This window comes from Salvelinus alpinus, chromosome 24 (assembly GCF_045679555.1).
Source record: "Salvelinus alpinus chromosome 24, SLU_Salpinus.1, whole genome shotgun sequence".
Lineage (NCBI taxonomy): Eukaryota > Metazoa > Chordata > Actinopteri > Salmoniformes > Salmonidae > Salvelinus > Salvelinus alpinus.
In genome coordinates, this window is record NC_092109.1 from 18,287,343 (window position 1) to 18,302,993 (window position 15,651).

At 44.1% G+C, this 15,651-nt stretch overlaps 1 protein-coding gene and 1 pseudogene across 2 annotated transcripts in view; one reads left to right on the top strand and one right to left on the bottom strand.

Annotated features, from left to right (window-relative positions):
• The window catches only part of LOC139551777 (tight junction protein ZO-2-like), a 34,279-nt gene extending 32,787 nt beyond the window's left edge, over positions 1-1,492 (top strand). Inside the window, exons 23-24 of one of the 2 annotated variants that reach the window (XM_071363114.1) lie at positions 471-556; positions 672-1,492. In XM_071363114.1, coding sequence (XP_071219215.1) covers positions 471-556; positions 672-696 — 111 coding nt within the window. In that variant the 3' untranslated portion in view covers positions 697-1,492. The remainder of the gene's footprint in view (positions 1-470; positions 557-671) is intronic. The other variant, XM_071363112.1, reaches the window with a different exon arrangement.
• LOC139551779 (amyloid-beta A4 precursor protein-binding family A member 1-like) lies at positions 69-13,660 on the bottom strand (annotated as a pseudogene).
• Positions 13,661-15,651: the final 1,991 nt, after the last annotated feature.

The following is a 15,651-nucleotide window of genomic DNA, read 5'->3' on the forward strand; positions in this document are numbered from 1 at the left end:
AAAACAACAGTAACTCCCCCAGCAGTGTAATGCCTCATAAAATAACCAAATGGATCTACAGGGGAAAGTGATAATTTCATATATTCTGATTTAAATGTTTTATTGCAAGTACCAAAAGGTATATTCAAGTGCATGCAGTTGAAGTCGGAAGTTTACATACACTTAGGTTGGAGTCATTAAAATAATTTAAAGGCAATGCTACCAAATACTAATAGTGTATATAAACTTCTGACCCACTGGGAATGTGATGAAAGAAATCATTCTCTCTACTATTATTCTGACATTTCACATTAAAATAAAGTGGTGATCTAAGACGGGGAATTTTTACTGGTATTAAATGTCAGCAATTGTGAAAAACTGAGTTGAAATGTATTTGGCTAAGGTGTATGTAAACTTCCAACTTTATGTTCATAATGTACAGTATGTGCGTTGACACAACTGTCAAACTCCTCCTGCTCTCTTGACTGTAGTTGGAAATAGCCCAGAAGCACCCAGACATCTATGCAGTCCCAGTGAAACTACCAAAGCCCAACCACAACCGCCCACAGCCAATAGGGTAAGTTCATCTATTTAACCTTGTCGGTCACCACACAAATGCTCATTTTTACCTAACTTTCCACTGCCTGTCAGGTTGGGTTCAGGTTGTGTTGAATATATTTATTTTTTTACAGACTCAATGCCCAACAGTCTGAATGAACGAAAATGTCTCTCTCGCTCTCCTGTGTGTCCAGCTCCAGCTCCAACCCAGAGCCCCAGACTCCGTCCTCCAGGCCACCTTACTCTGAGAGCAGGGGTCACTACGACGACGATGAGGAAGAGTACCGCAGACAGCTGGCCAACCAGACCAGACGAGGCTACTACAGCAACCCCCAGAAATACAAAGACACCGAGATGTAGGACAGACAGATCCACCTGTTACACCTTACTGTGGTTACTCAAACACCCTATCCCTGTGCCTGTCCTGAGGCCCCACCTAGTGGCAGGGCGATATATCCCATTCAGGTGTCCTTACATTGACTGTTTGCCTCACTGTGTGGATGGCGTATATGCCTTTTAACCTCCCAACCCCGTGATGTCTACCCTCAGTCATATTTATCCAAACCAATAGGGTTCTAGTACACTTTTTATAACCGTGTGTGTATATATTTGATCTCAATGTAACAAATAATGCTTATCTGGACAGACATGGGGTATTCTGTCTCCAGCTGGCCTGTAATCTCTCATTGCATACCCTTTGATTTACTGTACTGTCCTTTTGTGTATTTTAATACTAGAGATCAGCGCATACAAAGTGCCTTTTATAGTGTAGCAGTCAGCACTAGGCTCTGAGGTGATGGACAAAACATGCCAGTTTACATACAACCTGAGACACAATCACATTTTTATGGCATATACAGTATAGATGCGCTATTCTTGTTTTATCAGGAGTGTCATCCGTCTATTTGATTCATGCGGCTAGTTAACTTTCTCAAATAAATCTATTTTAAACGTTCATTTGTGTCATGTCTTAGTTCACTCTATAAATAGTGGTGACTGTTGTGTTTCTAATGCAGCCTCAGGCAGGATGGTTTCTGGGAGTTCATTCAACCAGGTGCAAATTATAGCACAGCTGCAACATCTAAGGACATGCAAGTGGTTTTGGTCCAATGAAAAGCTCACATTTGGGTTACCACACCCCCATGGAGACAGTTTACAGTACATTCATAGGATCCTGAAAGACCAAAGGTATTCCTTGCTCTGTTTTTCCTCAATATGCATATTTAAATTCAGCTATCTGGTTACTGATCAAACATCAATCTGCCTGGTAAATTACTCTGTGCCGTTTTACTTCAGAGATGCACCTGTCATTCATGTTTCACAGGTTCAGATTAAGGCAAGTCAGTGCGGAGTGGCATGAAAATACTTTGATTTTAAGCAAACAGTGATGTGAAAATCAAATACGTGGCTGATAAATGTAATTAAATAAAAACCGAAGTAAAATCCTCTTGATGTGAACTGGAATGGAGAGTTTTGTCCAGGGACGGAGAGAGAGCAAGTCTCAGATGTAGACAGGCTGTTCCTGGGCAGTCAATAGACGGTACATGGCTGCAGGCATCGTCTTCATGTGGATCTGCAACACACACAGGTTGATGATCAAAATACAGCAGAGCATAGTTTTCCTGACGTTTTGAATTGACTGTCAATTCTATCTCCACTTCATAAATTAATTGTAATGCCATTTACAGATTCAATTAGGATTATTTCAACTCATGACTATTTAAGTTCTTGACCTCAAACACTGGACTGTATTACATGTTACTGTTGCGTGTGTTCTTGTACCTCTCCCACTGCATTAGACAGGACGTGAACAATCTTCTCATGAGGTGTAGCCACCACACTCTGACCGTTGATATCAATGATGCGATGACCGACACGGACCCCTCCTCTCAGCAATGCCCCCCCTCATCAGGCTGCAGATCTTTACAGGAGGAGAGGGACACAAACAGCTGAAAATAAACTACAATAAATCTAATCGTCATCTCTTTTTTCCCCCCATTGTCATGATACCCACAATGCCATTCTGTACGCTGAAGCCCAGCTGGTATCGGAGGTCTGGTCTGCGGATCAGCACCATAGTGACGGGGGGACACCTGACGATGTTCAACTTAATCTTGGACTGGGCCTTCAGACCCTGGGGGGACAGATTAGGGGTGGTTTATAACAGGAGGAGACAGCCAAGGGAAAGAATGTACTTACAGCACCGCCTGGTCAAGCAGTCAAAGTAAATTGTTTTCCGTGTGTGCCAGCTTGCTGAGGAGTAGACTATTTAGATTTAAAACAGACTGTCTACCTGACCACAAGTGCATTCGCATTTTCAGCAGAAATGCACAGTTGGGCTACAGTGACACAAAGAGAGAAAAGGTGAAGGCCGGGAGACAAGGGAAAGAGGCTGAAAGAAAGGTGAAACACAACAGAGACACGAGAAAGGCAAACCTTGATGATACTCTGGCAAGTGGAGAGTGGCAGTCCAACCAGACTGGTTCCATTGATGGTCATGATCTGGTCACCAATGTTGAGTCGACCAGACTTCTCCGCAGGCCCAGAATGCATCATGCTAGCGATGATGACGGTGGGCAGAATAGAGCCCCAGCCTGACTCCACTATGACCACACCCAGCATCTCTCCCTTCTGCTTCTCTATGTAAACCTGCAATAGGATACACACAGAACAAATGCCACTACTTACACCAATAAGGTCGAGGCAAATGTTCACTTGAATGTCTTCATGATTTCAGTTAGCCCTTCTTGTTAATGCAATGCTATGTGTATTACAGGTCTACACCTCGCACTGTTATAGAACTAATAGGCATTGCCACTAAGGTCTAAAATCCCATATCAAAATACTAAGCACCCAACACTGGCCTGCCCCCTGGTGGTTGACTCACATCTCTGCAGTTCTCTGACTTGGAGAAGTGGATGAGGTCATCGTTGTACATGTCCTGAGTGTTGAGCAGGTCGCTGTACTCCCTCTGACTCAGGTCCTCTGGGTCGATGCCATTGGCCCGCAGGAACTCCTGGTATGCCACACTGAAGGCCTGGCCAATAGACTGGGCTATGAGCTGGGCCTGGACAGAGGGTAAGAGTGGCATCAAATACAACGTAATATGCCTCCATTGTATGTCACAAAGTTCCTTCATACACACACTTGTGTCCGAGTCAAACAAATCATTTGTAAACACACACTTACATCCTCCGACTCAAACACGTGGCAGACCATCCTGTACTGGGGGAGGTTGTCGCGGGCTGGGCTGTTGGTGTGGTCAGAGTGGTCAGTTGTATGGTTCAGATGTTCCTGAGTGCTCCTGGAACGTACCATCTTCCCCCTGGCCATCAGCACCACCATGTTGCCTATGTCAGCAATGTAGGAGATGGTCCTCAGTGGCAGGTCCATCATGGACGCCTGATAGGAACACAGGATAAGGACATGGTTATGTGGCTGTAGAGGGAAAGAGGTGTTTGGCAGTATTGTATGTGGATGTAGTTTAAGTGTGTGTGTGGAGAGGTAAGTTTGATAACTGTGCCGTTCCACCAATTAGGTGGCAAATAAAAATGAAATGTTCACCTAATTGTAAAATTGTCATTTAGAGCACATGTTCAACTTCATAAAAAAATTTAAAAAATCCACATCTCAAGAGGCTAAATTTTAAAAAATGACTATAGTAAGTGCCCAATAAAGTAACAGGGTTGACGATTTCATCTTAAATCAGCCATAAATCCCCTTGTGACACGGGGAATGGAAGCTTGTTGGATACAACAGGGAAGGGCAATTGAATGCAAAAAAAAGGAAATTTAGCCTGCCTATCTATGGGTAATAGGGTTGACGTGTTATGCTTGACCCACTCAGTTGTCCACCACAAAATGGACAAAGGGTAGAACCAGCTCACCTGCATTATCACTATAATTTGGCTATTAGATGTTCAATGTTTCTTTTGAAAAAATATTTTTAAAGGAATAGTTTCACCATATTAAAAATGAGAGTTCAGTTCACGTAACAGGGTTGACCTTAAAATGAGGGACAGACGTAAATGAATCACTAACCACATGAAATAAATAATAATCTTCAGAAATTACTTTGTCAAAGCTACAAAATAACTAGGCCTTTACAATGATGGTGAATACTTGGAGACATTTTGGGTTTAAGTGGGTTAAAACCTGTTTGGGCTAGGCATCCCGCTAGCGGGACAACTTCCGGTGAAACTGGAGGGCGCGCAATTCAAATAAATAATCATTCAAATTATGGATATTAAACATTTAGGTACATATCGGTTGAAAGCTTAAATTATTGTTAATCTAACTGCACTGTCCGATTTACAGTAGCTATTACAGCGAAAACATGCCATGAGATTGTTTGAGGACGGCGCCCCACATCAAAATATTTTTACACCGGCACAGGTTTCATAAATTCACAAATAGCGATTAAATATTCACTTACTTTTTGAAAATCTTCCTCTGATTTGTCATCCAAAGGGTCCCAGCTATAACATGTAGTGTCGTTTTGTTAGATAAAATCCTTCTTTATATGCCAAAAAGTCTGTTTAGTTGGCGCCATCGATTTGAGTAATCCACTCGTTCAATATAATTTTTTTAACCTTAATTTAACTAGGCAAGTCAGTTAAGAACAAATTCTTATTTTCAATGACGGCCTAGGAACAGTGGGTTAACTGCCTTGTTCAGGGGCAAAACGACAGATCTTTTACCTTGTCAGCTTGGGGATTCGAACTTGCAACCTTTCGGTTACTAGTCCAATGCTCTTACCACTAGGCTATCTGCCATCCCAACATGCAGAGAAAGGAATCCAAAAATCTACCCCTAAACTTTGCTTCAACAAGTCAAAATACATTTCTATTAACTCCTCAGATACCCTCAAATGTAATCAAACTATAATATTTCGTACAGAAAGAAGTATGTTCAATAGGAAACCGATTTTAGCAGGTGCGTCCTGTCTTCATGGCGTGCAGACACGAATTTCCAAGACTGTGTCCCTGTACTAAAACTGATATTACTTATTCGTTTTTTAAGTTAAAAGCCTGAAACCTTGAACATAGACTGCTGACACCCTGTGGAAGCCATAGGAATTGCATACAGGGAACTCATTTTCAGTATGACCTTATGCTTGCCATTCTAAGAGGATGGTCTCTCAAAAAAAGAACATTCCGGTTGGTTTTTCTTTGGATTTTCTCCTACCATATCTATTGTGTTATATTCTCCAACATTATTTTAACATTTCTACAAACGTCAACGTGTTTTCTTTCCAATGGTACCAATTATATGCATATCCTGGCTTCAGGGCCTGAGCAACAGGCAGTTTACTTTGGGCACGTCATTCAGGCGGAAATTTTGAAAAAAGGGGCCTAGCCCTAAGAAGTTTAAAATCGTTCTAGAAGTCACAGAGGGTGCACGGAGGGAAATATCAATATGCCGAATTTTGGCACTAGCATTTATTGAACTCTCCATGTGGTCTATACTAAAGCTCACTTAATTTAATATAACAGGCTTTTAACATCCAATATTGGTGCACAATTTCTACTTAAAATATTAAAAGGGTCGCACGTAACAGGCACTCATTTCATGGAACGACCCAATTAACGCCGGGATTACTAAGACTATAGCGATTGTTTGGTACCTGTAACATAGCAGTCGCTATCCTTGAGTGAGTCCATGTTAAGGTCAATATTATACAGTATTTACCTGAGTGTCTGCATTCAGCACTTTGATCCTCTGTGTAGACATGAAGAGATCCACTTCAGTGGAAGAAGGAATCTCACCCCCAGTCTGCACATTTAGGGAGAGGAGAGCATCACTTCAACAACAGAAGACATTCAAACAACCATTACAGACAAACAGTAAATATGACTTAGAATAATTTTTAAAAAGACACAGAACAGACAGAAAAAATATGTTACAGCCGTAATACTGTCACTGTACCTTCTTTCTGTTTTTAGCTTGCTTTTGTGCGGTCTGCCAGATAGAATAGCAAAAGCAAGAGAGAGAGAGAGCGTTCAAGACAGTGCTCCGTCAAGAATAGTAAGATGGGGCTAGGGTATGGACGACACTTGATTGGCCATCCCATTTTTTGTGTGTGTGTGTGTGTGTGTGTCTTGTGTGGGCAGGTGGTGATTTAAGCCGTCTACCACATCTGACAAAAGTTACTGGCCCAGAGGTTATGAAGCAAACATCCTCAAAAGTTGCCCCTTCATCAATGTGACATTAGCACCCCTCAAGAAACAAACAGACTGCATGTGATAACAACATAGACTGACAGATGCCATGGGCATTCTTCAATACTTCTTTATGGACATGAAATAATGTTATTTGGCAGAAGTATCAATAGCTATTTAGTAAAAATGTAATGCACAATGCACATAATTATATGGAACTAAGGACATGAGAATGATTACTGCCTGTCACTTAAAAGATGGAAAAGTGAAGGAATGACAAAGGGAAGAGTATTCGGTCCTAGCTGATGTGACCCCCGTGTGGCTCACCCTGACACGGCTCATAGCCTCCTGGGCCTGCTGCATGCGGGCACTCTTAGTGGGAGTCCTCTCTGACAGCAGGTGGGTGGAGCCCAGGTAACTGGCTGCAAAAATTATGCCATCAATCAGGTCCTGTGGGTCACATGGCCCTGGGACTGTGGACAAGACGGTCATTGAGGTTGGCGACAATCAATGGTCATCACTTTTGATTTGAGTGAAAACACAGCAAAGCTGTATACCACAGCAAAGCTTTATCTACAAAAACATTCCGCTTATCTCACTAATGACCCCCAACCACAGAGACACTCACCTTCCACGTATGTAGGGAAGGACGGCATATGCCTCTGGATCTGAAATGAAAACAGAATATTACTATTATACATCAGTAACGGTGACAGTAACAGTAGAATAGCACTTCTCTTTCCACAGTGGTGTGTGTGACACAGTGCAGAGCAGTCACTTACCTCCTCAATGGATGGTGGCCTAGGCGGCTCCCTCTGATCTCTATGCTCCCTCTGATGAACCTGGTGTGTTCTGGAGGACTCTGCCCTCACAGGACAGACATGCTCTGGGACTGGCACCAGAACTCGGGATGGAACTCGGGATGGGGCTGTAACTCGGGATGGGGCTGGAGCTGGTACTGGAACATGGCCCGGGGCTGGAACTCGGGCTGGGACTGGGTTATAGTGCGAAGGAGACTGAGAGACAGGCTGTAGGACAGATTAAGAGATACATGAGAGAAAACCTCAATTGATTTCTGGTGGCACATTTAAACAGGAGTAGATAACATTATTACCACAGAGATCACTCTTATCGCTGATGCAATAAATGGACTAACATCCATTCTACTCCACTATGTAAACATTTCAAAATGGTGATTTCTGTAGTGATCCAGGGCTGGCTCATACTCACGTCGCCTCCCGGTGGCTGCTCTGGGGAGGATTCGTCCTCATTAGGACTGACCTCCGGTCTCATCACCCACACAGGCTCTATGTGCTGGTCAGGAGTGTAGGGGGAGCGCACCGTCTTTGTCTTCACCTCCTCTATGGCCTCTCGGATGTTCCTGATGGCCAGAGAGATAGCATCCCCTGAGCATGTGACACTGTCCTCGGAAAGGCCTTCCACTGGAGTTCGGAGCTCCATCCCGGCCTGCTCATCCTGGAACTCACCTGAACCAGGCTGCCCAGAGCTGGGACGCTCTGACTGGGCTTCACTTTGCACATTCCAGGGAGGTGGCCCCAGGCTTTGGGATCTGGGGCTTTCTTTGAGGCTGTTGCCCTCCCCGTCAGACGTAGTGTCATCGTAATGGTGTAGTCTTGAGCCGACTGAGCGTCCCTGCCAATGGGGGCTGGTCTGTGGTAACCCCACATCCCTACCTGGCCAGGAGTCACGGGGTTGGGGTTCAGTGTCTGTAGCTCCCTTATAAATATGCTCTCTCTGTCTACGACTGTAGGGCCCTGGGTGAGGTTCTGAATATGGCTCATCAGAGTCAGCCTCAGATCTCCTGTCTGGATAATTAATCAATTTCAAGGGTTCAGGGAAAGACTGAGGGTAGGATTTTGCATAGGGCTCTGTGTAGGATTCTGTAATAGATTCTGACTGTGGGTAGGACTCATTATAAAATTCTGCATAGGTCTTAGGATACGAGTCTCTGAAGGTGAAGGATTTGGGGTGGGACAGTGGAGAATCAGTGCAGCTCTCATCATCAGGCATTATGTCATTTTCATAGGTGGGGCTTGGGCTAAACTCGTCACTACATTGGTCCGAGTTCTCAGACTGAAGTGGAGGGGGCAAGAATGGTGATTGGTGAGGAGGTGAACTCAGGGCCGGAGCCTCCATGCTTAGCGAGGCAGCACTCTCAGTGTTAGAACAGTACTCATTAGTTCCATCTTCCTGGTCATCCTCTACCAGATCCCTCTTGCTTCTGTCTTCTTCTACCAGACCGGTCTCTTTTAGCTCCCCCTTTCCATGGTCCCCCTCCCTCTGGTTCTCTAGGTCTGTCTGGTTGTCAAATCCACTTTGAGTACTAACAGACTGCGTTATGGATGAGCTGTACCCTTCCTCCTCTTCCTCCTGAGGTTGGGGAGACTCTATGTTGGAAAGGGGTGGATGTAGGTCTTGGGAAGGGAGATCAGGGGCAGTAGGACATGGTGTGTGGTGTGTGGGGGTAGGAGAGGTACCAGCTGTAAGGTCAGGTGCTCCACTGTTCTGTGTGTGGTGGGGTGGACAGGAGTGTGGGGGGTGCTGCTGCTTCATTGTTGCGGGACCAGTCATGTCCCTCTGTTCAGTCAGGGGAGTGCCAGATGACCGTTGCTGTTGAAACGGCGGGGCGTGGGTGTCTTGGCCGTCTCTCGTCGGCGGTCTCTGTCCGTGAACTCTGACCCTGGGCTCTCCCTGGCGGCGGTAGCGGGCCACGCCAGGGCGGGGCGGCTGGGTGTGGCGAGGAGGCTCCATGTCTGCTCCCTCCCACTGTCTGGATGGGCCCTGCCCTGAGGGAGTTCGCCTACGGTGCCATGCAGGGCCGCGGCCCGAGCCTTGGTGCGGAATAGGAGGATGATGGTGGTGGTGATGATCCTGCCCATCTTGACCGAGCATTTGGCAGGGTCTCCAACTTCTTCGGACAGGGACCCCTTCTCCCCCCCCTTCTCCTGATGTGCCATTGGGTTTCCGGTTTCTGGAAGCAGGTGAAGCCTTATTGTCATCCAAGACAGCATCACCTAGCCCCTCCCCCTGCTGCTTGTAGCTCATCACTCTGCTGTGGTCTGTTTACCTTTAGAACATGGTCCTTCCATCTCCTAGGAGACACCACTCACAGCACTGCCTGCAGGGAGACAGGAAATGAATGTGAACAGATAGTTCAGGGGTTATGGGTGAAACAGCAGGATCAGGAAGGCATGTCTACAAACAGGAGATTGTGATTGTGAGCGAGCACCCCTGTGGTTATGAAGTAGATCTATGTACCACTCTCCCAATATCCATTTTAACGTCAATTCTATCCTCAATTTCGGAGATCTGCCAATCCCCCACACATCTACAAAGTACAAAGCACAAGAGCCTGATAGATAAGCAGAGCCGCAGGGTCTCCCTATACTCCAGGGTAAAACCTAAATCCCATGGGATTCATCTGGGTGTGTTTAATCTCAGGCATATTCTCCCTGCACCAGCAGCGGCACCACGCCACAGCAGCTGGCAGATGGCGCGAGGAGGAGCAGGAGGAGGGACAAAGCCCTGACGTCACTGACCTGAGAGAGAGGAGGTCAGGCTGAATACCAAACTTTACGCTCAGTGTACAGAATATTGATGTCTGAACTCTAGATAGACTGTGCAGTATACTCAGCATCAATCAGTAGACTGAATTCACAGTATCGTATATGGTCAGTTTTCAAAATTGTGCACAGTATTGCAGGTACAGTATTTTGTAGCTTTAAGAGCTATAGCCCATTGTACTGTATGAATTAGTGGCCGAAATACAAATTTGATGGATACAGAAAGCAGAGAGCAGAGTGTACAGATTTAATAAAGGCTGGATATCTGGAGACCAGGGGCAGAGGTTCATGCAGTACCTCAGTGATCTGAGTGCAGGCGAGAACCGACAAAGAGGAGACATGTAAGGAGGACAAAGAGTGGAGATGATATGCTAGAAATATGCTCTTTCCCCAGTGATTGGTGCTGCTGACTGGGTGGGCCCCAGGGGGGCAGTGCCCAGGTCACAGATGGTCAGGCTGTGGGCAACATCGGCCAGGCGGCAGGCGGAGGGAGCTGTGAGCAGCTCCTCCATCTGTCAGGGCTCCAGTGAAAGCCACAGGGAGGGGATTTACAGTACCAAGTCATTGACTCACTGATCTTACGCTAGTCTAACACACACAGGCCAATGTTAAAACAGTGTTTACATGTATGGGAGAGTATGTTGAGCCATTTTCTACATTCAGAATCACTACATCAAGGGAAATATAGTATTATGTCTAAAAGATATCTACATTGAGTGTACAAAACATTAGGAACAGATTAAATTTGTCAGGGCATGGACTCAACAAGGTGTCGTAAGCATTCCACAGGGATGCTGGCCCATGTTGACTCCAATGCTTCTCACACTTGTGTCAAGTTGGCTGGATGTTCTTTGAGTGGTGGATAATTCTTGATACACATGGGAAACTGTTGAGCGTGAAAAACCCAGCAGCATTGCAGTTCTTGACACACTCAAACCAGTGTGCCTGGCACCTACTACCACCCTGTTCAAAGGCACTTAAATATTTTGTCTTGCCCTTTCACCTTCTGAATGGCACACATACACAATCCATGTCTCAATTGTCTCGAGGCTTAAAATCCTTCTTTACCGGTCTCCTCCCTTTCATCTACATTGATTGAAGTGGATTCAAGGTGACATCAATAAGGGATCATACTGTTGCTTTCCCATGGATTCCCCTGGTCAGTCTATGCCATGGAAAGAGCAGGTGATCATAATGGTTATTGATATTGTGTGTCCCTGGAAATAACCAGAATTAAATGTAAACTTAACAGTTTTCAAAACATAGCTTGTCCAAAACAAAGTGGTCTCTTGGCACAACTTCCCCGGGGTAAGGGGGTAAGTTGAGCACATGTACAGGGTAAATTGAGCCGCCTTGGGGGTAAGTGGGTGATAGTGTCTTGTGACAGTAGGTGATGGTGCTGGTAGGTCAAAGTTGAATTCATGGAATGGGGGTGTGGTATATCGTATATATTAAATGTATGCCTACATTCAGATATAGATCTCACTTACCCTTCCATTTCTTGACCAATTGTCTGGGACAAGGATGTTGTTTCAATGTGCCAACTCGTAGGCAAGTTCTCTGCATTTGAGGATACTAAGCCCATGAAACTGGTCCGCGAGATTCTTAATATGTTTAGCAAGCTCATGTCATCAGATGAGACCTCATGAGCATCTGCTACTCTTTCACACAGGTACATATTCCTTTTCTTTTTTGTCAATATACCTCTTCAGTGTCATTCAGTAGATGTTTTTCATCCCTTGCTACTGCTCAAATGGACTTCTTCCCTTCCTTGGCTGCTCTCTCAAGAACCTCAATGATGTCTGCTCTGTAACAACAACAACAAAAATGCACTTGAGCTCATTTGCATGACACATTGCAAAAATACTATGCATATTATGCATAAAATTGACAAAATGTAATCATAATTTGTATGGAGTATGGTGGACATTGGCTCAACTTACCCCAAGGCAAACATTTTGACTGTATTAGCCCACGCAGCTACAAGGATGCACTTTCATGCTAGATTAAGGACCTCATTTGTAGTTTATAGAGACCCAAATGTATGTATAAAACAATATTTGGTTTAGATAAAACGTTGGTTTAGATACAAGCACCATGAAACTTACAACATAAATTCATTTGACTTGGGACCTAAATTGCTTACCACTTTTTCCATGTGGTTTCTTCCTTCACAGACTCCATGAAATGATGACCTCTTCCTAAATATTTTGTCACATGATTCATTTTGTGCATGGTTTCTTAGAAACAAGGGGTGGCTCAACTAACCCTTTGGCTCAATATACCCCACTCTCCCCTAGTATCAATAGGCCTATTATTTATATTTTATTGATATATGTGGTTTCAGCAGGACAGGATTAATGCATAGACTAAGCAAGGTGGTGTGACGACTGGCAAAAGCTTGTAGACTATTCAAGTCCCACGTTGAATGGCCGTTGGGAGGACTTTTTTTAAATTTATTTTAATTTTTTATATCTGCCTGAACGTGAGGAAATTAAAAGGGTAGGACAGCAGGTAGCTTGTGCAGAAAACGCTCTTCCGATTCTGTCACCATGTATGGAGTGGAACGTAACCCAAAAGGAAAGCAAAACGAGTAGGCGCTCCTGTGATGAAATATCCTAATACATGTTTACTTATTGACAACTGCTCAACGAATGGGCTATAATCCTATTTAACAAACAGACACCTGTCTGAATGTCCGACGACGATTAAAGCCTATACGATGTGACACGTCTCTAATTAAATGATCCACCAGGTTCCTTTCATGGTCAAATCATCGGCGCCACTGGTACCTTCATCGATTCGGTGGTGTTATGCGAGTTGTCATAATGTAAGCTCTTTGCCCTATCTCCTGGATCATAAATAGGCGCTTACCTGTTCATGACTAGGAACTGGTAGATCGCGTAACATTCCGCTTCACCATCTTTATCCTACTGGTCCCTCTGCTCGATACCTTCAAACAATTTGCATGGATTAGGCCCGATCGGTCAACTCCTGCTGCATCGTGACATTTGAGCGGATTACCGATGCACAAAGCGACTTTCGACTGCTGTGTTTCAACATGATGGCGCTGCAACGATCGTGTTCCACGTAGGCTACACTGCTCTGGTCTGCACCACTTTTTCCCACGCGCAGTGAGATATCAGAGCCCGCAAATTCTTCCCTTGCCCACAATGCACCCCCTAGGGCTAAGAAACACAGGTGTACGCAAAATATCGACACCACGGTGTCAAGCACACTAAACAAACTATTCAAGGACCCTCGCTCACAGCATTTTATCAGAATAGCCTATGGATGTAGACTAGCCTACATTATCTATTAGGAAAATATTCCCCAGAACGCGCTCACGCCTCTATTGCTATCTTCTCTACAGTCTAAACGAGATCATTGGGACGTCCCAACTCTGACGTCAACCTGTTGAAGTTTAAAACAGTTAATGTTGGGGTAAAATGTATGGTTAAATTAAGGGTAGGGGTTCAATTTAGCGTTAGGCAGGGACGTCTCAAGGATTCCCGGATTGCAATAAATGTAAGTAGTAACCATGGTATCCAATCTGTGTCAGCATTTAAACCTAGAGGGGCCTGATTGTCCCATATCCCTCTCTCTTTCCCGCACATCCATAATTTCAGCTCATTCTTGATAAACAATAAGGGAGTGATTTGTTTGGCAAATGTGGATTCATCCATGTTGGATTCATAAATTAGCCTATCATATACCCCCTTCTTATTGGTGCAACCTAGCATTTCATGCTCCCATTCACACATTTGCTGTTCTATTTTAAAACTGGGCATCAATAATTTCTGGTCCTTTCTTTTCATTCATTGATGAAGGTATATATTCTGTCTTAAGTTATTTAGGAGCATGACAGGCTTGAGAGCATGTTTAAAACCCATCTTTGAAATGATCATTCATAAATGTTTGATCAGATCCATTGCAGTGTTGTCACGCAAAACCCATGGCCCACATGCAAGACCTCCGGTATTCCTGGCTTAGACTGCACTGAAGAAAGCAAGGGTTGGATGGTGTAGTGTTGTCTCTTCTTCTCCTATCTTCCCAGTACTTGTCATTGCTGGGCTGCAGGTGGTGCTGTCCAATGGCGGAACTGTTCTTAATCTTTTGATATGAGCTGACCAACCATATGGTAGTCCTATCAATCTTCTGTGCTTACAGAATATGTACATCATTGCAAGGCTCAAACCACTCCCATAACAATCCATGACGCTCCCATAATAAGTGTGGGACATTGTTTGAATATATATTTAAAGGTTATGTCCTACCTCTTGCATTATAATGTTAATAATAATATTTTTACTCAGAGGATCTTTGGTGCCGTTCAAAAACAGGGACTTTAAATAATTTTTCCAGGTCATTAAGAACAAATTCTTATTTACAATGACGGCCTGGAAACTCCACACAATGCTGGCCTAGATACCCAAAAGGACCTGACGCATAGTCCTCTGGTTCCTTGCCACATTCTGCACAGAACCCGTCAGGGTATCAGCTAACACACAACAGCACTGTGTCAACCCAGATGGCTACAGATGTCATATTCTTCAAGCACACTTAGGTGTTTATGAAACCATTCTCCCAGTGTTTACAAGGTACTTGAGAAAGGACATGTTATTTTACTGTTTTTGTTGATTGTCATTTTATGATGATTGTGGTAGTTTCTGCACTAATTGATTTTTGTGTATCTTGCTGGTTCAGTTCTCTCAATACTTGGTCTAACACTGTAAATGACCCCACTCTTCTCTCTTAGCGAAGGAAATCCATTGATTGCTGAAGTCCTTCTTCACATAATCAAGTGTGTATACTGTAATATTTCACCCAGAACTGACCTGTTTTCCCATGTAGCATTTCACTGCACCTTCAGGAAAGAGGGAAAGGCGAACATGAAGGGACAGACCAGACAAAGTACATATGGAGGACAAATGTAAGATGTGTTGTATAACTAGCATCAGACCCTCTGTCCAATCCATCACCCTGATGTCTCTTTACTTTTACCTCCCTCTGACATTCATTTGTTTATGTTCTGAAGCGGATGACAGAAAATAACAGACATCCGTCTTTTTATTATAAAATCCACTCAAAGCATGGCTGTTGTTCAGCCTGTTGAGATTTACTTCTGATCATTTTAACCCGTAATTCCCATCAGGTCACTTTTTCAACTAAAAAGTTTCCATGCCACAGAAAACTGCCAGTCCTCTCTGAGAAAGGAAGCTTCACAAAGGACTGTGTGTGTGTGTGTGTGTGTGTGTGTGTGTTGAAATGTCAGCCTTTTGTAAACATTATTAATTAAGAGCAGGGATTTAAGGGCCAGCTCACAATGTAAATTTTTTAAATATTTATTGGTATTTCATTACTTTAATA